Source organism: Sturnira hondurensis, unplaced genomic scaffold (assembly GCF_014824575.4).
Source record: "Sturnira hondurensis isolate 20B ecotype Veracruz unplaced genomic scaffold, ASM1482457v3 Scaffold0021354, whole genome shotgun sequence".
NCBI classification, from domain to species: Eukaryota; Metazoa; Chordata; class Mammalia; order Chiroptera; family Phyllostomidae; genus Sturnira; species Sturnira hondurensis.
Genome location: NW_028093985.1, coordinates 5,507,972 through 5,533,421, shown reverse-complemented (window position 1 = coordinate 5,533,421; position 25,450 = coordinate 5,507,972). Strand labels below are relative to the sequence as shown.

Below are 25,450 nucleotides of genomic sequence, written 5' to 3'. Positions count from 1 at the left end.
GGAAGAAGTAAAACTCTCATTATTTGCAGATGACATTCTATATAGAATGCCCAAGAGATGCCACTAAAGACTTAAATGTTAGACCTTGAACCATGAAACTCTTAGAAGAAAACATAGGCAATATAATCTATTGGCATTGCTCTTAGCAATACCTTTTTAGATGTATCTCCTCAAGTAAGGGAAGCAAAAGAAAAAATAATGGGACTACATCAAACTAAAAAGTTTTTATATAGCAAAGGAAGCCAACAAAGACGACCTACTACATAGAAGATATTTACAAATGATACATCTGATAAAGGGTTATCTAAAGTATGTAAAAAACTCATGTAACTTAATACCAACCCCCCCAAGCAATCCAATGTATAACATTTTAGATAATTCTTTATTGTTATAATAATGGATAAATATGTACAAATAGCTTTTACAACATTTACTAATTCCCCCCTTAGTTTTGTTTATTAAAGCTCTTAAGATAATTATAAATTTATATGCAGTTGTAAGAAATAATACAGAGATACCTGGTGTAACATTACTCATTTCCCCCCATGGGAACATCTTGGAAAACTATAGTAAGGTATAATGATGAGGATATTGACCTTGATACAGTCAAGATTCAAAACATTGCCATCGCAAGGACTCATTGTGTTGCCATTTTGTAGCTAAACCCCTTTTCTTCCTTGTGCTTAACCTGGAAGTCCTTGATCCCTAGCAACCACTAATTGCTTCTCTATCTCTATAATTTTGTCATTTCAAGAATGTTATATAAATGGAATCATATAGTATGTAACCTTTTAGGATTTTTTTCTTTCAGCATCCTTTTCTGATGATTAATCAGAGTTGTGTATATCAGTAGTTTGTTTCTTTTTATTTATGAGTGGTATTCCATGGCATAGATGTTTAACCAATTGTTTAACCATTCATCCATTGCAGGACATCTGGGTTGTTTCCATTTTGGCTAATAAGAATAAAGCTGCTATGAATATTTTGTGTGCAGGTTTTTGTATGAGAATAAATTTCCATTTCCAAGTGATAAATGCTCAAGAGTGCAATTACCGGGTTGTATAGTAATTACAGGTTTAGCTCTGTAAGAAATGGCCAACCTGCCAGAGTGACTATAACCCTTTGCATTCCTATCAGCCGTGTATGAGCGATCTGTTTCCTCTCTGTCCTTACTGTCATTTGGTCTTATCACTACATTTAAAATTTAGATGAGAGCCATTCTAATAGGTGTGTGGTGATATCTTGTTGTTGTTTTAATTTGCATTTCCCTCATAGCTAATATAGTTGATTATCTTTTCATGTTTTTTCCTCATTTTTATATCTCTTTATTTTTATATCTCTGTGATGAATATTTTGTTGATGTCTGTTAGTTTGCTAGAGCTGCCGTAACAAAATACCACGGACTGCGTGGCTCAATCAACAGAAATCTATTTCTTACCATTTTAGAGGCTGGTCGTTCAAGATCATGGTGTTTGCAGGTTCGATTTCTCCTGAATGAGGCCGCTTTCCTTGGCCTATAGATGTTTGCCCTTTCTCTGTGTCCTCACTGTCCTATCCTACAGCATCCCGGAGGTCTGACAGCCTTCCTTTATTTTGTGCTGGCTCTCCCCTTTAGTCCAATTGGCAGTGTCTCTGCTGGTAGAATTCCATCTCTTAAATCCATGAGTTGCACCCATAATCTCTTTATCAAATGATTTTCTGTATATACCCTTGGCATTCTTTTCTGAAGCCATTTTCTTGATTTTTGCTCTGTAGGTAGGCTGAAAAGTTTCTTCAAGTTCTGATTTACTTTTGCTTTAATTTTTTCAATTTATTTCTTCTCATTTTATAAGGAGAAAGGCAGGCTGAACCTTCAACACTACTTAGACATCTTCTCAGCTAAATATTTAAGCTCAATACTTTAACTTCCCCATTTCATAAAACACTAGAACATAATTCAGCCAAGTACTTTGCCACTTTATAACAAGGATTGCCTTTACTCCAGTTTCCAGTAACATTTTCCTCATTTCCATCTGAGATCTCATGAGAATCACCTTTAACATCCATATTCCTATGAACAGTCTCTTCAAAGCAATTTAGGTTTTTTTTTTAAACATGCAAATCAAAGTTGTTTCAGCCTCTACCTATTACCCAGTTTTAAAGTCCCTTCAACATTTTAGGTATTTGTAACAGCAGCACCCTACCTCTTGTTATTGTTGCCAAAGTCTGTATTAGTTTTTTAGGGGCTGTGGTAACACAGTATCACAGACTAAATGCCTTAACCTAAATTTGTTTCCCACAATTTCCCACAGTTCTTCCAAGAGTTTAGAAGTCCAGGATCCAGGTGTTGGTAGATTTGGTTTCTCCTGAGGCCTTTCTCCTTGGCTTGCAGGTATCTGCCTTCTCACTGTGTCCTCATGCGGTCTTTTATCTGTGCCACCATTGGTGTCCCTCTTTGTTCTTACAAGGCCATCAGTTGTATTGGGTTAGAGTCACACACGTGATCTCCTTTAGGCTGAATTACCTCTTTAAAGGTTCTGTTTTGGCATACACTCACAGTAAGTATTAGGGCTTCATCATGTAAATTTGAGGAGAACACATCAATTCATAGCAATATCCTTTGTCCCTTTTCAAAATCCATTGATTGTTTTTTTACTTTTGAGTTTTGGGAGTGGTCTTTATATTCTATATGTTGTAGTCCTTTGTCACATACGTGGTTGCAAATATTTTCTGTTTGCTTGTACTTTGTTTTTTTCCTCCTCTTGAGAGGTTTTTGTTTTGTTTTTTTGTTTTCCTTCCCCCCTCCCCCCGCACAGAGCAAGAATTTTTTTTAATTTAAATTATTTTATTGTTGTTTAATTACAGTTGCCTGTATTTTCTCCCCACTCCCTCTAAACCCACAGAGCAAGAATTTTAAATTTTGATGAGATTCAATTTATCAATGTTTCCTTTTATGAATCGTGCATTTGGTGTCAAGTCTAAGAACTCTGTGTTTAACTATAACTTTTTAAACTATCTTGCCACAATGAAGGAAGAACAATTAGCGATTGCAAATTATAAATTTTCTTTTACTGGAGAGAATTTGTTAATTTATGGAAAGAAAATTCACTCAGATGAATAGGGGCAAAAGAAACTATTAGGGATTAGTAAATCATTTTTCCACTGATTAACTTTGGCGAAGTCAACTTCTCTGGCCCTCACTTCTCATTTGCAAAGTGAGGACCTTACTAGATTTTCACTAAGGTTTTTTCCTCAGCCTAAAACATAATCATAAACATCACTCCACAGTGAAAATTCTTAGTTTCCTAATTTACCTCCCTGACTCCAGTGTCTCCATTTTCCAGTTCATTCTCTACATCCCACTTTCAACCAATACCTCAAGATGCTCTTAATAATGTCCTACAACAGTATAACTCTTTCATGTTACAGCATTAAGGTATTTTATAATTCAGGAATTTCTTTTTTTTTTTTAAGATTTTATTTATTTATTTATCTTTAGAGGGGAAGGAGTGGGAGAGAAACATCAATGTATGGTTGCCTTTCGTGCATCCCCTGCTGGGAGTTGGCCTGCAGGGAACCAGCCTGCAACCCAGGCATGTGCCCTGACTGGGAATCGAACCACAATCCTCTAGTTCGCAGGCCCGCGCTCAATCCACTGAGCTACACCAGCCAGGGCCAATTCAGGAATTTCTTAGTGAGCTTTAATTGTCTGTGGTTTACAACATAATTGATCTGTGATTAATTCCACATATGACTTCCTGGAATTTGAAAACAAAGAGAATATGTCAATATCTTATGTATTATGAAAATAAAGTGTATTCCGTGTCTTGGCAAAAAAAAAAAAGAAAAGAAACTATTAGGAAACTTTTTTTATGGGAGACAGTTCTTAATGGGTTTTTCTCATGTTTGCAGTTCTTCTGAGTAAAGGCATTGCTAGGTTTTTTTTGTTGTTTTCTGGACTGTCTGGTTAGAATGTTTGTATAGCAAGCAGCATTGGGAAAGAGAGAGAGTGGTTCCCTCCTGTACAGGTTCCCTTATCTGCTTGGTCATCCAAGCTGGGAATGGGAGCACCCTCTCAAGTAACCCTATCTCACTCGTCGAGTTCAGGCACTGCATCCTGTTGACTTCCACTTCTGAGTAGTTCATGAATCTGCCCTACACTTTCATCCTTCTTACTAACTACCCCAATTCATTACCTCATCCTCTCGTGTAATTTCTGTCGTGATGCTCTCAGATGTTTTTTGTCTTTAGTTTTCAGAAGTTTGACTTAAATTGTGTCTTTACTGAATTTCTTTGGGTTTATCCTGTTTAGGGCTTACTCGGCTTATTCAATCTGTAGTTTATGATTTTTGCCAAATTTAGGACTTTCTTAGCCAATATATCTTACTTTCAGTCCCAGCCTCTTTCTTCTTTCTGTCAGGATTCATATGACAGGAAATGCTACTTGTTTTGTTGTGTTCCTCAGGTCCCTGAGTTCTGCTTTGGGGGGATTTTGTTTTCCTGGTCCTTGGTCTATTTTTTCTCTGTTATTCAAGTTAGGATATTATTATTTTTGTATTTTTTGTTTATTTTTAGTACTAAATGCCTATAGATTGATATTACCGACAAAGATAATAAGGGATTCAAATAAAAAAGGATAACAACAAAAACGAATCAGCTGTTAAGGATATACATGAAGCTCAAACTGAGTCTCTCTTGACAATGTAGGGGACCACTTGATCACTAGTGTTTAACCTGTCAAGCTTTATTATGACTTCCTTTATGTGTATTGCAGTACAAAAAATTCTCCTCTTTTCTCTGACCCTTTGATCCAATTACAGAGTGATTGGTAATTTAAACAAACAGTTTTCAGGTTTTAGGTAGTCCTATATGATGGGCTTTGTTAGAATCTAATGGGGATTTCATATTTTCAGAGTTTTCCTGTGTAATATAAAAGAAGTATTATCTATAGCACTAAAGAACAGTTACTGTGTTATAAAATATAAGAAAAAACAGGGCCTTACTTCATGTAAGTAGCAGGTATTTTGAAATCACCTCAACAGTTGTATGATAAAATATCATTATTGTAGATGTTTCAACAAGTTTTCTTTGTGTAGTATTTGTGCTGTTCAAGGTCTGAACTAAACACGGGATTGGATCTGTTTCCTCCTGTAGGATGGTGGTCTGGAGGACAACGAAAAGAATTTCTATGAGTCTGATGAAGAAAAGACTGACAAAAGGAAGAGGACTTACGCTATGGACCCAGACCACAGACTTCTAATTCGGAATACAAAACCTTTGCTGCAGAGCAGAAATGCAGCGGTATGTTCAACTACTTATGAGAAGTAATCCTCACAGATTTATTTTTAAAAGCCATGCTTAAAAGTATGTAAGTTTAGTAAACAAGTCTTTATATTTGGGTGTGTAATGGATATTTTGTTTACTTCTTTATATAACAGTCAGGTTTTGGTGAGATTATTTAGTTTGGTAGTTGTATGCCCACTGGATGGATTTATGTTTTTGTGGTTTTGTTAATTGGATTTTTCCTAAGATATGAGCTCAAGATGTTTCTGAGCTGATTGGAAGGTTGTGTACATTTCTCTGTTGCTAGTTTATAGTTGGGGTACTTAATCTGGTATTCATATTTTTATTTACCTGATAAAAGCACCTATCATAATGCCTCATACATAGCAAATTTTAACTGGTAGCAATAACTATTAAAAGCCACCTATATTTGGATCCTAGTTTTTATTGTTTTAACCTTTTTATTTCAAATAAACCTTTATTTTTAAAATATACATGCACAATAGGATATTAGAAAACACATACTAGCAAAACTAAAAAAAATGAAACATATTTCTATCATTCAGAAATCACTGTTACAGTATCTTAATATGTTTTCCTTCCAAATCTTTTTTCTGCATAAGTATACATATACATATGTGTTTTTTTAAACCAAGATAGAAATCACACTGTATGATTTAACTTATAGTATTTTAAGCTTATTTTCTAGTCAGTTCTTTCCACCTTTCTATTTCAATAAAATTTCATCTCATTTAATTCTAATTTATCTTAAATTATGTTTGTAAGTGGTTCATCCAAACCAGTGTTCGCTGCATTTCACCTGCTTGTTATCTCCGTTAAACCCCTTAAGTCTGGCAGAGTGTTCCTCTGTGTTTATCTGGTCGATTCCTTTATAGAGTGCCATTTAAGTTTTTCTTCTATAATTTGAATTCCCTGTTAACTGGAAGTTATATGTAAAGGCTCAATGGGTTCAAGTTAAACATTTTATTAATTTTATTAATTAAAAATATTTTTAATGAATTATTTTCTTCAAATAGAATAAACTTTGAAAATGAGGAATTTTACTTGAATTACTTTGTTTTCTGATACTTGAAAATTTAGAGCATAGTGCTTTGTATATATTTGTTAGAAATTAGGAGAAGTTTTTATCTTATACCTAGTAATTTAGTTTCTAAATCATTGTTAAGTAACTATGAACAGTAATAACAAAACCATTATTTTAATGTCGAAAGTTTGCTTATATTTTAATGTGCCCTTGCTTGTCCAGATGGTTGTTAAGTGGCTGTTAATTGCCACGTAAAACTCTGCTTTATAAGTGACTTACTATTTTTTAAATATATTTTATCGATTATGTTATTACAGTTGTCCTATTTCCCCCACTTCATTCCCCTCCACCCTGCATACCCCTCCCACCCACATTCTCCTCCTTTAGCTCGTGTCCATGTGTATTAAGTTCTTTAGCTTTTACATTTCCCATACTATTTTTGCCCTCCCCCTATTTTGTACCTATCATTTATGCTACTTATTCTCTGTACCTTCCCCTCCCCTCCTCTTCCCACTCCTCTGTTGCTACCCTTCCATGTGATCTCCATTTCTGTGGTTCTGTTCCTGTTCTAGTTGCTTCCTTAGTTTGTTTTTATTTTAGGTGTGATTGTTAGTAATTGTGAGTTTGCTGTCATTTTACTGTACATGTTTTTTATCTTCATTTTCTTAGATAAGTCCCTTTAGCATTTCATATAATAAGGGCTTGGTGATGATGAACTCCTTGAACTTGACCTTATCTGAGAAGAACTTTATTTGTCCTTCCATTCTAAATGAAAGCTTTGCTGGATAGAGCAATCTTGGATGTAGGTCTTTGGATTTCATGACTTGGAATACTTCTTTCCAGCCCCTTCTTGCCTGTAAAGTCTCTTTTGAGAAATCCGCTGAGAGGCTGATGGGAACTCCTTTGTAGGTGACTGTCCCCTTATCTCTTGCTGCTTCTAGGATTCTCTCCTTCATTTTAATCTTGGCTAATGTCATTATGATGTGCCTTGGTGTGTTCCTTCTTGGGTCCAACTTCTTTGAGACTCTCTGAGCTTCCTGGATTTCCTGGAAGTCTATTACCTTTGCCAGATTGGGGAAGTTCTCCTTTATTATTTGTTCAAATAAGTTTTCCACTTCTTGCTCTTCCTCTTCCCCTTCTGGTACCCCTATAATTCAGATGTTGGAACATTTAAAGATGTCCTGAAGGTTCCTAAGCCTCTCCTCATTTTTTTGAATTCTTGTTTCTTTATTGTTTTCTGTCTGGTCGTTTCTTTCTTCCTTCTGGTCCACTCTGTTGATTTGAGTCTCAGTTTCCTTCCCATCACTATTGGTTCTCTGTGCGTTTTGCTTCATTTCACTTAGTGTAGCCTTCATTTTTTTCATCTAGTTTGTGACTAAAATCAACCAGTTCTGTGAGCATCCGGTAAGACCCTTGTCATATATTTCTTAGAGCTCTGTAAACCAGCAAGAAGTAAAGTGGTATTAACCTATCTTCTGAGTCAAGTATAAGATGATGGGACTTCTCTGTAGGTCTGATTTGTAGTTGTCACATGTTAATGTGGATACATTCAGTAAATGGGAAGTTTGGATTTGATCTCTGGACCTAAGTGTACAGGCATGTAGGGGAAACAGTTCTCATATTTTATGACAGAAATTTTGATCACCCTTATAATGAGTGTGAACCAAAGACTATTTGTAAGGTTCTGCATTTTTGAAAACCAATATTATTTAAACTGCTACTATTTGAGAGGAATTGTTTTAATTATAACTAAAATGTACTGATTTTAAAAAATTCAGCCTACTTATTACTGTTATCTTTAAGTGTCTGAGTTCATTTGGAAAAGCATGTTTATGATTCTTTAAAATATTCCCAGTCTCAGAACAGCAGCAGCATTGCTAGGAAGACTGTGGGATTTACAGTATCCTGTCGAGCTTTGCTGTATATTGATTGGCTGTCAGGTCTTGGGTTGTTCATTTAACATCTGTTTTTTTTTGTTGAGAATTACTAGCTTTCTTTTCTGTGGTTGCAATAAATAAATTACCACAAACTAGGTGAATTAAAACAGGAAATTTATTTTCGCATATTTCAGGAGGCCAGAAGTCAAAATCTTGGTATCAATAGAGTTGGTTCCTTCTAGAGGCTCTGAGGGTAAAACAGACTTTCGCTAGTTTATTGTGGGTGCCAGCAATTCTTGGCATTCCTTAAGTGGCTTATCATTCTGTGTCTGCCTCCATTGTCAAATTGTCTTCTCTGTCTTTGTGTGTCTTTATTCTGTCTCTCATAAGGACATTTTCATTGAATTTAGGACCCACTCCAATTCAGTATGATCTTGTCCTGATCATTACATTAATATAACATCTACAAAGAGCTTATTTCCAAATAAGGTCACATTTGAGGGTGGACATGATTCTTGGCGGTGGCGGTGAAGGGGAGCACTAATCACCTGCTATAAAGGGTAACAACATATTTATCTTATTTCGTAGGAATTTCATAGTAGTTAAAGGAAATAATGTGTAAGAATGTTCTTTGGAACTGTGCTCCATTGTTCATAGTTCTGACTGTTGTCATGTTTTATCTTTTAGGTGGTTATGGCAGTTGCTCAGCTGTATTGGCACATAGCACCGAAATCTGAAGTTGGGATTATTTCTAAATCACTAGTGCGTTTACTTCGTAGCAATAGGTAGGACATGGTTTTATATATCTTTTCTTTTGTATTCCTTCAGAAGGAATGTTTGAAGACATATAACGTGTCATTTAGGCATTTACGTAGTTCTGATTGTATTTTATCAATAAGATTTGATACTAAAAAGGATCAGTATAAAAGATTTTATATAATTTATCACAGAGTTGTGATAAATATTGAAGTTTTTAAATCTCAAGTCCAAATTGCCTAAAGAATTAGAAAAAAACTTTTGTCATATAATACATGCTGTCACCAGTAGTGTAGTATTTGTGTTTGATAGTTCTAGGTTCGACAATAATAATGTTTGGAAGTTCTAGTAAATCTGGAATCACTGAAAACTATACTAATGTATTATCACATTAACTGAGTATAACTATAGTTCATTTTATTTTTATTTTTTAAAATTATTTTATGTTCAATTACAGTTGTCTGCTTTTTCCCTCTAACCCCAGCCAAACCTACCTCTCTCCCTTGCTTCCACCCCACCCTTGATTTTGTCCATGTGTCCTTTTTAGTAGTTCCTGAAAACCCTTCCCCCATTCTCCCCTTCTCCCTCCCCTCCCCTCTGGTTATTGTTAGATTGTTCTTAATTTCAGTATCTCTGGTTATATTTTGTTTGCTTTTTTCTTTTGTTGATTATGTTCCAGTTAAAGGTGAGATCATGTGGTATTTCTACCGCACTGCTTGACTTATTTCACTTAGCATAATGCTCTCCAGTTCCATCCATGCTGTTGGGAAGGGTAGGAGTGCCTTCCTCCTTGCTGCATAGTATTCCATTGTGTAAATGTACCATAGTTTTTTGATCCACTCATTTACTGATGGATACCTAGGTTGCTTCCAGTACTTGGCTATTTTAAATTGTGTTGCTATGAATATTGGGGTGCAGCATAGGTTCTATTGGATTGGTGTTTCAGGGACTTAGGATATAATCCCAGCAGTGGAATTGCTGGGTCAAAAGGCAGTTCCATTTTTAGTTTTCTGAGGAAATTCCATACTGTTTTCCACAGTGGCTGCACCAGTGTGCATTCCCACCAAAAGTGCACTAGGGTTCCCTTTTCTCCACATCCCCAGGGTCATATGCCTCCAGACCTCCAAGTATGCCTCCAAGTATGTCCTACTTGGAGAAGTGTCTGTCCAGGTCATTTGCCCATTTTTTAAATTGGGTTTTTTGTCTTCCTGTGGTGGAGTTGTGTGAGTTCTTTATGTATTTTGGAGATCCAACCCTTGTCCGAGGTATCATTGGCAAATATGTTTTCCCATATAGTTGGTTCTCTTTTCATTTTAATCCTATTTTCTTTAGCCATGCAGAAGCTTTTTAATTTGATGAGATCCCATTTGTTTATTCTTTCTTTCATGTCCCTTGCTCTAGGGGACATATCAGTGAAGATATTGCTGCATGGAATGTCTGAGATTTTCCTGCTGATGTTTTCCTCTGGGACTTTTATGGTGCCATGACTTATATTTAAGTCTTTTATCCACCTTGAATTTATTTTGGTGTATGGTGTAAGTTGGTGATCGAGTTTCATTTTTTTGCATGTAGCTGTCTAGATCTCCTAACACCATTTGTTGAAGATGCTATTTTTACTCCATTTTGTGCTTCTTTCCCCTTTGTCAGATATTAATTTGACCATAGAGACTTGGTTTTCTTTGTGGGCTCTGTGTTCTGTTCTATTGGTATATGTGTTGGTCCTTATTCCAGTACCAGGCTGTTTGGGCTACAGTGGCCTTTGTAATATAGTTTGATACATGGTATTGTGATCCCTCCTATTTTGTTCTTCTTTCTCAAAATTGCTGTAGCTATTTGGGGTTGTTTATGGTTCCATATAAGTCTCTGAACTATTTGTTCTATCTCTGTGAAATGTCATTGGTACTTTAATATTGCATTGAATCTATAAATTGCTTTGGGTAGTATGGACATTTTGATAATGTTAATTCTTCCAATCCATGAACGTGGTACATGCTTCCATTTGTTTGTGTCTTCCTTAATTTCTTTCTTCAGTGTTGTATGGTTTTCCGAGTACAGGTCTTTTACATCCTTGGTTAGGTTTATTTCTAGGTACTTTATTTTTGTTGTTGGTATAGTAAATGGTTTTTTTTTTCCTAGTTTCTGTTTCTGATATTTCATTGTTAGTGTACAAAAATGCCTTTGATTTCTAAATATTGACTTTGTATCCTACTGTTTTTCCAAATTCACTTATTAGGTCAACTAGTTTTCTGGTGGAGTCTATAGGATTTTCTATGTACACTATCATGTCATCTGCAAACAATGACTGTTTTGCTTCCTCCTTTCCAATTTGGATGCCTTTTACTTCTTTCTTGTCTGATTGCTGTAGCTAAAACCTCCAATAATCTGTTGAATAGGAATGGTGAAAGTGGGCATCCTTGTCTTATTCCTGATCTTAGTGGGAAAACATTTTAGTTTTTGCCCATTGAGTATGATGTTGGCTGTAGGTCTCTCATATATGGCCTTTATTATGTTGAGGAATGCTCCCTCTGTTCCCACTTTGCTGAATGTTTTTATCATAAATAGGTGCAGTACCTTATCAGATGCTTTTTCCACGTCAATTGATATGATCATTTGATTTATCTTTTGTTCTGTTTATGTGATGTATTATGTTTATTGATTTGCAAATATTGTACCATCCTTGCATCCCTGGGATGAATCCCACTTGATCATGGTGTATGATCTATTTAACATTGTTGGATGTGGTTTGCCAATATTTGGTTGAGGATTTTAGTGTCTATGTTCATCAGCGATAATGGCCTGAAGTTTTCTTGCTTTTTTGTGTCTTTATCTGGTTTTGGGATTAGGATGATGCTGGCTTTATAAAAAGAGTTTGGGAATCTTCCATCGTCTTGAATTTTTTTGAATAATCTGTGAAAAATAGTGGGTCATTCTTCCTTAAATGCCTTGTGAAAATCTCCTGTTAAACCATCTGGTCCAGGGCTTTTGTGCATTGGAAGCTTTTTGATTACTGTTTGAATTTCATCAGCTGTTAATTGGTCTGTTCAGGCTTTCTGCTTCTTCATTCAGTTTTGGAAGACTATATTTTTCTAGAAATTTGTCCATTTCACCTAGGTTTTCAAATTTCTTAGCATATAGTTCTTCTTATAATCCTCTATAATAATTTCTTATAATCCTTTGTATATTTCATTTTATATAAAGCAGAACATATGCTAAATTACATACATTATGAAAGAATTGCTGCTTCCTGTGAACTTGCCATGTCTAATTACTGTAGTACTCTATTTGTTTTTATTGAGTTTTTTATTTATATATATTTATTTTTATTTTGGTATAGTTGGTATACAATGTTATATTAGTTTCAGGTGTATGATATATTGATTCAATATTTATAATACCTTTAAGTGTGACCACTGACTTAGTCTAGTCATTATCTGTTAATATCATTTTCTCTATTTAAAAAGAGAACTATATTCTTAGTAGCTACTGACTTTAAAGAAATGCCTACTCCCTTTGTTTCCTGTAGATAGGAAGGTAGATAGATAGCAAGAATACCTTTTCTTTTCATTTTATCTCACAGTAATTCAGCAGTTTAGGTCAACAATTCAGAAAAGTGTTATTGAGTTTCTGTGACATGTACTTTCAAAGTTTAAGATCAGTTTTTCTGTACTTTGTTCTTTTTGTGTGTGTATGTGTGTTTAACAACACCATTATTTTTGTTATTTAGCTTACCCTGGATATTTTGTAATAATTGCTTATTTTAAATTAAAATTTTTTTCATTGTTTCCCCTAGTAGTATTGTGGGGAAAAGATACATATTTATTTTTGTTCTTACCTCCAACAACTTTAGTTAGTGCCACAACTTTAGGCCTAGATGGGCTTTTGCCATTCCTTAGTAAGATAAGCCTTTGGGTTTCTATCCCTTTCTCAGTATTTATACATAGTCATTCCTTTTCCTTTTATCAGTTCAATAGTTGTGTTTTCATGAACTAGTTACGAGATTATCAGAAGCACCAGGAATGCATCTTTCATGTGAAGCCTTATACCAGATTCAGTTCTCCCTTCATTTCTTAGATATTTTGGATGTAAAAATAACATGACTGGTTTTTTAATTTTTATTTTTAAAAACATTTTATTTATTTATCTTTAGAGGGGAAGGGAAGGAGAGGGAGAGAAATATCAATGTATGGTTGCCTCTCGTGCATCCCCTGCTGGGAACTGGCCTGCAACCCAGGCATGTGCCCTGACTGGGAATCAAACAGCGATCTTTTTGTTCACAGGCCTGCGCTCAATTCACCGAGCTACACCAGCCAGGGCAACATGACAGTTTTTTAATTTGTCTTTCACTCGGGAGAATTGAGTGTGACACAATGAGCCTTCTAATCAAGACTTTATATGAACTCTACAAGCATGTTTGTGTCATCCTGCTTAAGAATACCTTCCTTGCATGGGTTCAGAGCAGCCCCTGAATTGGCTTTACATCTGAGGAATACAGTGTTATAAAATGTGCTTTAACTCTTACTGATGATGAAACAAATCTAATATATTAATAATTTATAGGGAAATGTACTTTAAAATGAGGCATAAATATCTAAAATTTACTAACAACTGGTCAGTATTATATTTAAGAGTTCAATATGAAACTTACCACTAATAATTCTTTTTTTAAATGTACTGTTTACTTAAAGATATTTCATTGGAAAATGTACCCAGTGAAAATTATCCTTTAATTTCCAGGGAGGTGCAGTATATTGTTCTACAGAATATAGCAACCATGTCAATTCAAAGAAAGGTAGGTACATTGAGAATATATGATTTAAGAGAGAAATGAGTGCTTTCGTATCATTAAATGTATGTTTATGTTTATCTTCATTATCTAGGGTATGTTTGAACCTTATCTAAAGAGTTTCTATGTTAGGTCAACCGATCCAACTATGATCAAGACACTCAAGGTAGGTGCATTTTTATTTTTCAGATACTCTGACGTGTTTTCTTTGAAGATACTGCTATAGCTTCTAGTATTTGTAAAATGGAGATCTGCTTTAAAAACACACAAATACATTTAGGGATTTTCTTTATATTTTCTAAAATACATTATTGTATACTATTTACTGTGTTACATGCTAATAATACTGGGTTGGCCAAAAAGTTCATTTGGTCTTTTTCTATAAGATGGCTGTAGTAGCAATTAGTTTTCTTTAACTTCATTCGAAATAATTTTGTTAAATTTTATTGGGACAGCTAACATATCAGTGTGCATTTAAAAAAACATTGAAATTGGTTAATTTTTGTGTAGCCATTTTAATATTAAAGATGGAAGAAAATGTGCAACATTGTCAGCATATTATGCCTTACTATTTCAAGGAAGCTAAAAATGCAACTGAAATGCAGAAAAAGATTTATGCAGTTTCTGGACAAGGTGCTGTGACTTATCAAATGTGTCAGAAGTGTTTGGCAAGGTTTTTGTTCTGGAGCTTTCTTGATAGACGATGCTTCATGGTCAAGTAGACCAGTTAACTGATAGCAATCAAATAGAGACATTAATTGAGAACAGTCAACATTATACCATGTGGGAGATGGCCAACATACTCAAAATATCCAAATCAATAAAGTTATTGGTGAAAATGAAAAATGTGTCTTTTATTTTATAGAAAAACTAAACAGACTTTTTGGCCAACCCAGTACAAAGTGAAAATTTGCTACCCAGACCCTGAATAACTCACAGTATACTAAAAGAGACAGATGTATAAACAGATAATTTAACAGTCTGTGTTTTAAGTGATATTTCAGAGATGTGAATTGAATGCTGTGAAAAAAAATGAAAGTAGGGTTCATTCTCTGGGATAATTAGAAAAGATCTGTGAAAAAGATGATGTTTGAGTGGATCTTAAAAGAATAATGTATTTTTGAGAATTTTTGTTGTTGTTTGGTGGTTTGATTGCAGATTGTAGACTTGGGAATAGGTAATAGATAGGTGCAGTTTATGCTTACACAGGGGTTGTGAGTGTTGTGTTCAGGGAACGATAACTATGCTATAAAGTGTAGTTTGGCTATAGCACCATAATGATTAAAACAATGTGATGATAAGACAGAAAAATAAGACTGACCCAAGATGGTAGAGGAGTAAGTAGAAACTACACTAACCTCCTCCCAGGACCAATCTAGAATTGCAACTAAATTGTAGAGAAATTATCCTGAATTACCACCGGGACTCCAGGTGGAGAGCAGCCTCATAGTCTGGGACAGACAAAAGAAACCACTTCACCACAACGTGACTGGTAGGCAGTGTGGAGAACCTTCTAATCAAGAAGAGCTGGCTGGGTCTCCACGGGCAGCAGCTGAAGTTCTAGAGGGATATTTCAGTGGCTGGGGGAATTCTCCTTCAGAAGTGTGGGATATAAATCACAAACTGGGCTCCCTAACCTACAGCACCAGAGCTGGGAAAGTAATCCAGGTAACATCCAGTTGTGAAAAACAGCGGAGTTTCTCTCTGCCAGGGAGAAGAGGCTGGAGACAAAGAGAGTCTCTTAAAAGGTCAACACAAAATTATATTTGCAGCCACTTAACCTAGGCTCTGGCAGAGGGAGCGCAGGTGAACTAGAGACACAGGAGAGAGTCTGGGGTTGGTGGCTCTGGGTTTTCCTTCAGGTGGCACTGAAGGAACAGCTGCCAGGATCCCTGTGCTGGGTCATCCCCCAAAATGCAGAAGCCATCTTTCTCAGGCACAGCACTCCCCACAAAGTCGCATCAGCCTGAATGGAAACAGTAGCTCCACCAGTGGGAATTACCCTGCCCCACCCTGTAGAGTTTAAGCCAGGCTGCTGTGAGTATAGCTTTAGGCTATATCAGTGATTAGTTTAACAACTAAAGTGGATCTCTGGGAGCTCAGAGACTTTAGCTGACCCTCCTCCAGGCTGGGTGCTGATAAAAGCTGACCTCGGTGCATAGTTTGGTTTTTCTGCACAAAAACAGGCCCAGCAGAGGGAGCCACACACTGTGCTGCTTTTAGCTTTGAAAAAGTATCCAAGAGCCAATCACAATCAGCCTCTGATGAAGGCCTGCACCAGTTTTTGCAGATCTACCTGATAAATACAAATATAAAGAAGCAGACCCCAAATGAAAGAACAAGAGAATTCTCCAGTAGAACTAGATGAAATGGAGGCAAACAATTTATCAAATAGTTTAATGATTTATCAGATAGAGTAATGATTATAAGGCTACTCAAGAGAGTGAAAAAAGACATGTAAACATTAAAAAAGGACCAATCAGAAGTAAAGAATGCAATATCTGAAATAAATAATATACTGGAAGGACCAAAGTGTAGGTTAGATGAGACAGAGGATTAAATCATTGATTTGTTAGACAAGGTAGAAAAAAACACCCAGGCAGAGCAGCAAAACAAAAATGAATAAAAAAAAATAAGGAGAGCTTAAGAAACATTTTTTGACAACATGAAGCATAGCAACATCCACATCAGTGGAATACCAGACAGAAATGAGAGTGAGCAAGGGATCAAGAATCTACTTGAAGAAATAATGACTGAAAACAGCCCTAACCCTGGTGAAGGGAAAAGACACAAGTCCAGGAAGCACAGACAATCCCAAACAAGTTAGACCCAAAGAGGCCTACACGAAGACACATCGTAATTAGAATGACAGCTTTAAGACAAGGAGATAATCCTCAGAGCCCAAAGAGAAAAGCAGGTAGTTACCTACTAGGGACCTTCAATTAGACTGTCATCTGATGTCTCAACAGAAACATTTCAGGCCAGATGGGAGTGGTGTGAAATATTCAAGGTGATGAAAAGCAAGGACCTACAACCAAGGCTACTTTACCCAGCAAAGCTATCATTTAAAATTGAAGGAGAAATAAGAAGCTTCCCATACAAGAAAAAATTAAAGGAGATTGTTAACACCAAACCAGTGCCGCAGCTAATGTTAAAGGGTTTGCTTTAAGAGGAAGAAGGAGAGAGAGAGAAAAAAGGAAAGAAATCTAACAATAAAGCAGCACTAAATACATACCTATTAAGGCCCTGGCTGGTGTAGCTCAATGGATTGAATGCGGGCCTGCGAACCAGAGGATCGCGGTTCGATTCCCAGCCAGGGCACATGCCTGGGTTGCAGGCTGGTTCCCTGCAGGCCAACTCCCAGCAGGGGACACAGGAAAGGCAACCATACATTGATATTTCTCTCCCTCTCTCCTTCCTCTCTGAAGATAAATAAATAAAAAAAAATACATACCTATTAGTAATCAACTTAAATGTAAATGGCTTAAATGCTCCAGCCAAAAGACATAGGGTAGCTGAATGGATAAGAAAACAAGACCTATATATATATATGCTGCCTTTAAGAGACCCACCTCAAATCAAAAGGTACATACAGACTAAAAGTAAAGGGGTGGAAAAAATATTCATGTAAATGGGAGGGGGGAAAAAAGCTGGGGTGGGAGTAAAAGACAGAAAACTGTACTTGAACAACAGTTAAATAAATTTAAGCTGGGGCACTAATAATTATATCCAACATAATAGACTTTAAAACCAAGGCTATAGTAAGAGACAAAGAGGATCACTACATCATTATAAAGGGAACAATCCAAGAAGAGGCTATAACCCTCATAAACATTTACACACCCAACATAGGAGCACCTAAATATGTGAAGCAAATCTTAATGGACATAAAGGAAGAGAACCACAGAAATACAATCATAGTTGGGGATATTAATATTCGATTGACTTCAGTTAGATCATCCCAGCAGAAAATCAACAATGGGAAAGTGGCCTTAAAGAACACACTAGATCAAATGGATTTAATTCATATTGTTAGAGCATTTCATCCCAAAGCAGCAGAATATACATACTTTTCAAGTGCACATTGAACTTTTTCTAGGATACACCATATGCCAGGACACAAAACAAGTCTTAATAAATTTAAGAAGATTGAAATCATATCAAGCATCTTCTCTGACTGCAGTGTTGTGAAACTAGAAGTCAATCACAAGAAGAACACTGAAAAACTTGCAAAGACATGGAATCTAAATAACATGTTTTTAAACAATGAATGGGTCAACAATGAGATCAAAGGAGAAATGAAAAGATGCCATGAAACAAATGAAAATAAGAACACAACAACCCCAAATCTGTGGAACACCGAGAAAGTAGTCCAAAGAGGGAAATTTGTAGCATACAGGCCTATCTCAAAAAATAAGAAAAAGCTCAAATAAACAATGAAATTTACACAAAAGTAACTTGAAGAACAGCAAACAAAGCCCAAAGTGAGTAGGTAGGAAATAATAAAGATCAGAGGATAATTAACAAAATAGAATTTAAAAAAATACAAAATATCAATGACTGCAGGAGCTGGTTCTTTGAAAGGATGGATTGACAAGCCTTTAACCAGACTCTTCAAGAAAAAGAGAGGGCACCCACATAAATAAAATTAGAAATATAAGAGGATAAATAACTTATACCAAAGAAATACAAAGGACAATAAAATATAAACAACTATATGCCAACTAACTGGACAATCTGGACAAATGGGTAAATTTCTAGAAATATACAATGTTGCAAAAAAGTCAGGAAGACTCAGAGAATATGAATAGACAGATTACACCTAGTGAAATTGAAGATGTAATTTAAAAAAAACCTGCCAACAAACAAAAACCCTGGACTGGATGACTTCACATAAAATTCACAGGTGAATTTTATCAAACATTCCACAAAGAACTAACACCTCTTTTTCTCAATTTCAAAAAATTCAAGAGGAGGGAAGTCTCCCATATGCATTTTATGAGAACACCATTATCCTACTTCCAAAACCAGATAAAGATACTACAAAGAAAGAAAATTATAGGCCAGTGTCTGTGAGGAATATAGACACTAAAATCCTCAACAAAGTCTTAGCAAACTAAATACAACAGTGCATCAAAAAGATCATACACTGTGATCAAGTGGGATTTATTCTGTAAACACAAGGTTGGTTCGGCATTTGGAAATTGATAAATGTGATTCACAACATAAATAAAATGAAGGATAAAAGCCACATTATCATATCAATAGATGAAGAAAAAGCATAAAATCCAGCACCCATTTATGATAAAACTTCTCAGCAAAATGGAAAGAGAGGGAACATACCTAAACACAATAAAGACCATGTATGACAAACCCACTGCCAGCATCATACTCTATGGTAAATAAAGCATTTACCATAGATTTTTTTATATAGTTTATATAAACCATTTATATATACCATTTATATAGTTTATATAAGCTATAAATGTTCCCCTTAGGATCATAGCAATCGGACAAGAAGAATTAAGAAGCATCCACATTGGAAAGCAAGGAGTAAAGCTGTCTTTTTTTTGCAGGTGGCATGATGCTGTACAGTACATAGAGAACCCCAATGATTCCACCAAGAAACTACTTTCATTCATATGTGGAAACTACTAGAACTGACAAGTGAATTCAGCAAAGTAGCAGGGTACAAAACTAATATCCAGAAATCAGTTACATTTTTATATGCCAATAACAAACTAACAGAAAGGGAAATTAAGAAAACAATCCTGTTCACAATTGCTTCAAAAAGAATAAACTACCTAGGAATAAACCTAAGCAAGGATGTAAAAGAACTATACTTGGAAAATTATAAGACACTGAAGAAAGAAATTGAAAAAGATACAAATAAGTGGAAGCACACACAATGTTCATGGACAGGAAGAATTAACATCATTAAAATGTCCAAACTACCTATAGATTGTCCTAAAATGTCCTAAAATGTCCAAACTACCAAATCAACCTATAGATTCAATGCAATTACCATGGAGATTCCAATGATGTATTTCACAGAACTAGAACAAATATTTCAAAAATTTATGTGGAACCGCAAAAGGCCCCCATAGCAATAGCAATCTTGAGAAACAAGAACAAAGTTGGACGAATCATACTACCTAGTATCAGACTATAATATAAGGCCATATAAGGCAGTTAAAAGCATGGTACTGGAATAAAAACAGACACATTGATTAATGGAATAGAATAGATAGCCCAGAAATAAACCCACACCTTTATAATCAATTAATACTTGACAGCGGAAGCATTTATATATAATGGGGTAAAGATAGTTTATTTAATAAATGGTGCTGGGAAAATTGGACAGGTACATGCGGAAAGATGAAACTAGACCACCTTCTTGTATCACACACAAGAATAAATTCAAAATGGATTAAAAACTTAAATGTTAAACCTGAAACCATAAAAATTGGAGAAGAAAACAAAAGCAGCAGAATCTTAGACATTGCTTATAACAGCAGTATTTTAATAAATATATCTCCCCAAACAAGGGGAACAGGAGAAGTAAACAGTTGGGACTAAATCAAACTAAAATGTTTTGCACAGCAAAGGAAAACATCAACAAAATAAAAAGAGAACCCACAGAATGGGAGGACATATTTACTGATACATCTGATAAGGGGTAATGTCCAGAATTTATGAAGAACTTTTGAAAAAATCAACACCAAAAAATTAAGCAATCCAATTAAAAAATGGGCAAAGGATCTGAATAGAATGCCAAGGAGGACATTCAGATGACCGTTAGACATATGAAAATATGCTCAACATCGCTAATCATCAGAGAAATGCAAAGTAAAGCCACGATATTACCTAACACCAGTTAGACTGGCTATTATCAATAAATTGACAAAAAACAAGTGATAGAGAGGATATGAAGAAAGGGAACCCATTTGCACTGCTGGAGGGAATGCAGATTGGTGCTGCCACTGTGGAAATCAATATGGTGATACTTCAAAAAATTGAAAATGGATCTCTGCCTTTTGACACAGCAGTTCCACATCTGGGAATATATCCAATGTAACACAAAACACTGATTTGAAAGAATATAAGCACCTCTGTGGTCATGGTGGTGTTATTTACAATCACCAAGGTACGGAAGCAGCCCAAGTGTCCATCAGTAGATGAGTGGATAAAACAATTATGGGACATTTACACAATGGACTACTACTTGGCCATAAAAAGAAGATAATTTCACCCTTTGCAACAGTATGAATGGACCTGGAGAACATTATGCTAAGTGAAATAAGCCAGTCAGAGAAAGACACATACCACATAATTTCATTTATATGTGGAATCTAATGGACAAACTAAACTAAACAAGGAAAACGGAGATGGACTCAAAGAGAGAAGGATGACAGCTAAGTTCAGGGGAAGCTTAAAAGGTTGAAAGATTGAACAAAAAGGAAAAGAGACTCATCCACGTGGACTACAGGTTGTTGATTGTGGGGGCAGGAGGGTATAAGAGGACTAAATGGTAATGGAAAAATACAATAAAAATTAGATAACATTTAGAAATACAAATGTCAGTCAAAAAGTGTACACATGCATGTAGTCAAAAAGAATATACAGCGAAACCTTATCAGTAATTATTTTTTGGAGATAATGTTTCAGAGAACTTTTTCTTTTTTTGTATTATGATTTTTCTACTCTTAATTTGCGTATTTCATGGCATTTTTGAAAGAAAATGAAAATTTAATATGATGAGAGCAACCCCGTTAGAAAAAAGACAGAAAAATAAGTGGAATAGAATGCAAACCTGGAAATAGATCCATGTATATGAAAATGAAAAATACAATAATTAGAGGAATCATTATGTAAGAGGGAAGGGTAGACTATAAATGTGGGGATGGTTACTCACATGGAAACTGAGTTTGATCATGAGAAAATCCAAGACACACCCAAATGGAGGGATGATTTACAGCATAATTGGCTTGTTACTACCAACGGTGTCAGGTGGTGAAAATCAAAAGAAAGACTAAGAAACTTAGACTGCAGGAGACTAAAGAGACCAAAGAGACCACTAAATACAGTGTATGATATTGAACTGGATCTGTTTATTGTACATTATTGAGATAATTGGTGAAACTTGGGAGTGACAGTCACATAGATGTGATGTGTCGGTGTGAATTTCTTGTTTTTCTTGGTTGTGCTTTGGTCTGTAGGACAATGTCCTTGTTTGTAGCAAAGAGTCATAGAAGTATTTGAGGATGATGTGGTATCAGATTGGCAACTCTGGTCTCATACGGTTCAGATCAAAAAAAGTTCTTTTTACCTTTTCTATATGTTGAGATTGTTTTAAAAAATGGTACACAAAATTTAAATGTCATCAAAATAAAATTAAAAATCTAGGCATAATCTGGGAGAAAATACACCACTACATATATCTGAAAAATGACTAGTACCTAGAATATATGAAGAACTCCTACAATCTGCCTTTTAATTGGAATGTTTAGACTGTTACTTTTTAATGTAATTATTGATATGAATATTTATGTTTATGTCTTGTCTTTTCTGTTTGTCGCATTTGTTCTTTGCTCCTTTTTTCCTTTTCATGCTTTTTTTCAGATTAATTGAATATTTTTTATGAGTAAAAGCAATTTTTATTGAGCCTATTGGAAATGGGCTTTTAACTTTATATTTCTTGTAACTGTAAATCCAGAATAATTAAAATGTCTAAGAATTTGGGAGCACACTAAGATAGTTAATTGGTGTCTGAAAAAGCGAGAGATTACATGGAGGGCAATAGTTTTCTAACCTGATTAATAAAAGAAACATGTCAAACTACCTTAAATTGTTTAGGTTAATTAGATATAAGGTGTAAAATTGAGATAAATAATTAGTGAAGATGAAGGATTCTCTTTTTAGTACAGTCATACCCAGGTACTAGTCAGCTTTAGAACTCATCAAACCCCGAGCTCGTCACATTTTGACAAGAAAAAATGTTTCAGCACTGGGCACTTGCTTGGGTCTCACCACACTTACGAGAACCTACATGAGTCATGGAGCCACCCTGCAAGAGAAAATGCTTCATTGTTCAGCACTCGTTGGTTTCAGTAGGCTGTAGTTGTCATAGTGACAAGTGTGGAAGTACCGTTGCAATTACTTTTTAAGCACTTTGTAAATATTTGTTCTCTGCATGTAGATGTCAGGAGACAAAGTTCACCTGAGGGGTGTATGCCTCACAACATTTATAACTGATTTTTTTCAAAAACAAATTACTTTATATTAAATGTCTAGCCTTTATTAAATTCATCTATTTTTTGTTTTAAATATTCCCTTTCTTTGTTTCTACTATAGCTTGAAATTTTGACAAACTTGGCAAATGAAGCCAACATATCAACTCTTCTTCGAGAATTTCAGGTTTGTGTACAGTGCTAATTATAAAATAACTTCTAACACATCTGTTTAAAGTTAAATATTCATCTTTCTGAACTTTGAAATATATAATTGTGTAAATAAAAAAGTCATTTGGGACACGATTGACAACTAAGACCTTCTCTGGTTTGATTCTGGTCAGGGTACATGCGTGGGTTGCAGGCCAGGCCACTGCTTGCGAGAGGCAACGATAGATGTTTCTTTCCCTCTTTCCCTTCTTTTCCCACTCCCTAAAAATAAATAAAATCCCCCCCCAAAAGAATAAACATTCAATACAAATTTAAATTTTAAGGGTAATGGAATAGTACTCCCTTTCATGTTTTCATAGAATTTGAAAGACTGGCTGACCTCTTGTTTGAAATTAAGTTACTATAAGGATGCAGTCTCTTTGTTCTCTCATATTTAGTAGTCCTTTGGACTCATGAAGGTGATTACGTATCTGATTGACCACTGTTTCAGACATTGTCCTCGTACCTTCATGTATTCCTTTAAAAAAAAAAGAAAAAAAAGGTTGGTTTAAAATTGCCCCTGTTGTGGTTTTTTTAATTACTGTTTTTTGTTGTCATTTCTAAACCATATATGCTGATGGATGAGATGCTTTCCAGCTATATACATTCTCAAAATGTTCCTAAAAAATGACCTCATGGATGTTATGCCCTTTCTGGTGAAAGAGTCAGCCCCGAAGACTTAGTGGGGGAGCACAGCAGTAGAAAACCTCGTATTAATATTATGAGTTTTATGATTCATCAGCAGTTGTCTGAACAGAAGTCAACAAAAATTTCTTAACATGCTACACACTAATCACAGAGTTTTTCTCAATTCCCAGCTTTTGAAGATCTAATTTATTTTGTTGCTGTAATCTTTTAATACACCTATATTAAATGTTTTTGGCTATAATAGACATTGTATTCATTTTTGATGATGTGATCTTATGCTTTTAATAGGAATAATAGAATATTATACCATGTCCATGATTTATAATTTCATAACTGGATTACTAGACTTTCATGCTGTATTATTTTTCTAATACAATTTCTTGTAAAATCAGAATGTCTTGGATACTTACTCACCTTATATGTACTCACCTTATATTTACTTGTGATACCATAAGTTCTCATCCAGTAATCTGAAGCTATAGAACATTGCTTGAATTTATCCTTTACTTCATTTGTTTTTAAGTGTTTTAAGTTTTTGTCTTTGTGACAAAAACAATTTCCCCCTTTCCTGTTTTCATGTGTAACCTGTTTGGGCCTGTTTCTGCTGTCCTTTTTTTGCTGTGTAAAGTTTACTGAGGTTGTAGGGAGTGAGTCTCAGGTAATTCGATGTCATAGTTAGTTGTTTAGAGGTGACACATTGCACCTGTTTTAGAACATTGGTGGTTTGGTCATTTCATTTAATATCAGATTTTTAATAATATCTATTATTTAGTCAAGATTTTTAGTATATATCTTTAGGTATTCATTTTAAATTTTTGTACCATATATGTGTTCATAGATGTGTTTACTTATATATAATTTCTTGAGTAAAATAGAGAATTTTTCTAAAGACTTTTTGGTTGAGGAAATTAGGTAATCAACTGGGAAATAGTTTTTAAATACAATTGATCTTTTCTAAGTGGAACTAAGAAAGTTTAATTTGTTTAATTTATTCCTTCAATGTTTAATCACGTTTGTGCTACCATTTTCACTAAATTTGTAAGTTTTTAGATATTTTTAGATTTTTCTCCTCCATTTGTCATTTAAGCACCTTTTAAATGTATTACTCTATTTTGCGTGTTAAGTAAACACGCATGTACTTCTCATTTGAGCTTGGGAATCATTCTGTGAAAGTCTTAGTCACAAATTGGATTTTAAATTTCATTACATATAATATTATATATAAATGTACATGTTAAATGTATATTCATTTCTGTAAACAATAAAAGCTGAAATTTTTTTGAAAGTTTAAGTGAAATTATTTAGGGTTATAAACTTTGTAAAGATGTTTTAACTTCCTGTTGTTAAATAATTTAATTATGTATTTATTTTTAAGTTTATATAAATATGTGGTTTACGGTGTATTTTTTAAAAAATTCTTTTAAAGAAAATCAATTTTTAAAAGTGTGGTATTTTATTGTAAGCTATTTATAAAGTCCATTGAAATGCTCTTCACTGTAGCTATTATGATTTTATTGCCATTCAGATCCCCTTTTAAAAGTAAAATGTTTGTCAGTATCATATTGGTTTTTTTTCTTCCTCCTTTCCCAATTTTTAGATTTATTGTCTCTGAAGAAGCAAACCTTTTTTTTATAGATTC

At 34.8% G+C, this 25,450-nt stretch overlaps 1 protein-coding gene across 1 annotated transcript in view; it reads left to right on the top strand.

The window, feature by feature from the left end:
- The window catches only part of AP3B1 (adaptor related protein complex 3 subunit beta 1), a 242,885-nt gene that overhangs the window by 79,348 nt on the left and 138,087 nt on the right, over nucleotides 1–25,450 (top strand). The window contains exons 8-12 of the mRNA XM_037032382.1: nucleotides 5,134–5,280; nucleotides 8,872–8,969; nucleotides 13,675–13,729; nucleotides 13,818–13,889; nucleotides 23,078–23,140. Coding sequence (XP_036888277.1) covers nucleotides 5,134–5,280; nucleotides 8,872–8,969; nucleotides 13,675–13,729; nucleotides 13,818–13,889; nucleotides 23,078–23,140 — 435 coding nt within the window. The remainder of the gene's footprint in view (nucleotides 1–5,133; nucleotides 5,281–8,871; nucleotides 8,970–13,674; nucleotides 13,730–13,817; nucleotides 13,890–23,077; nucleotides 23,141–25,450) is intronic.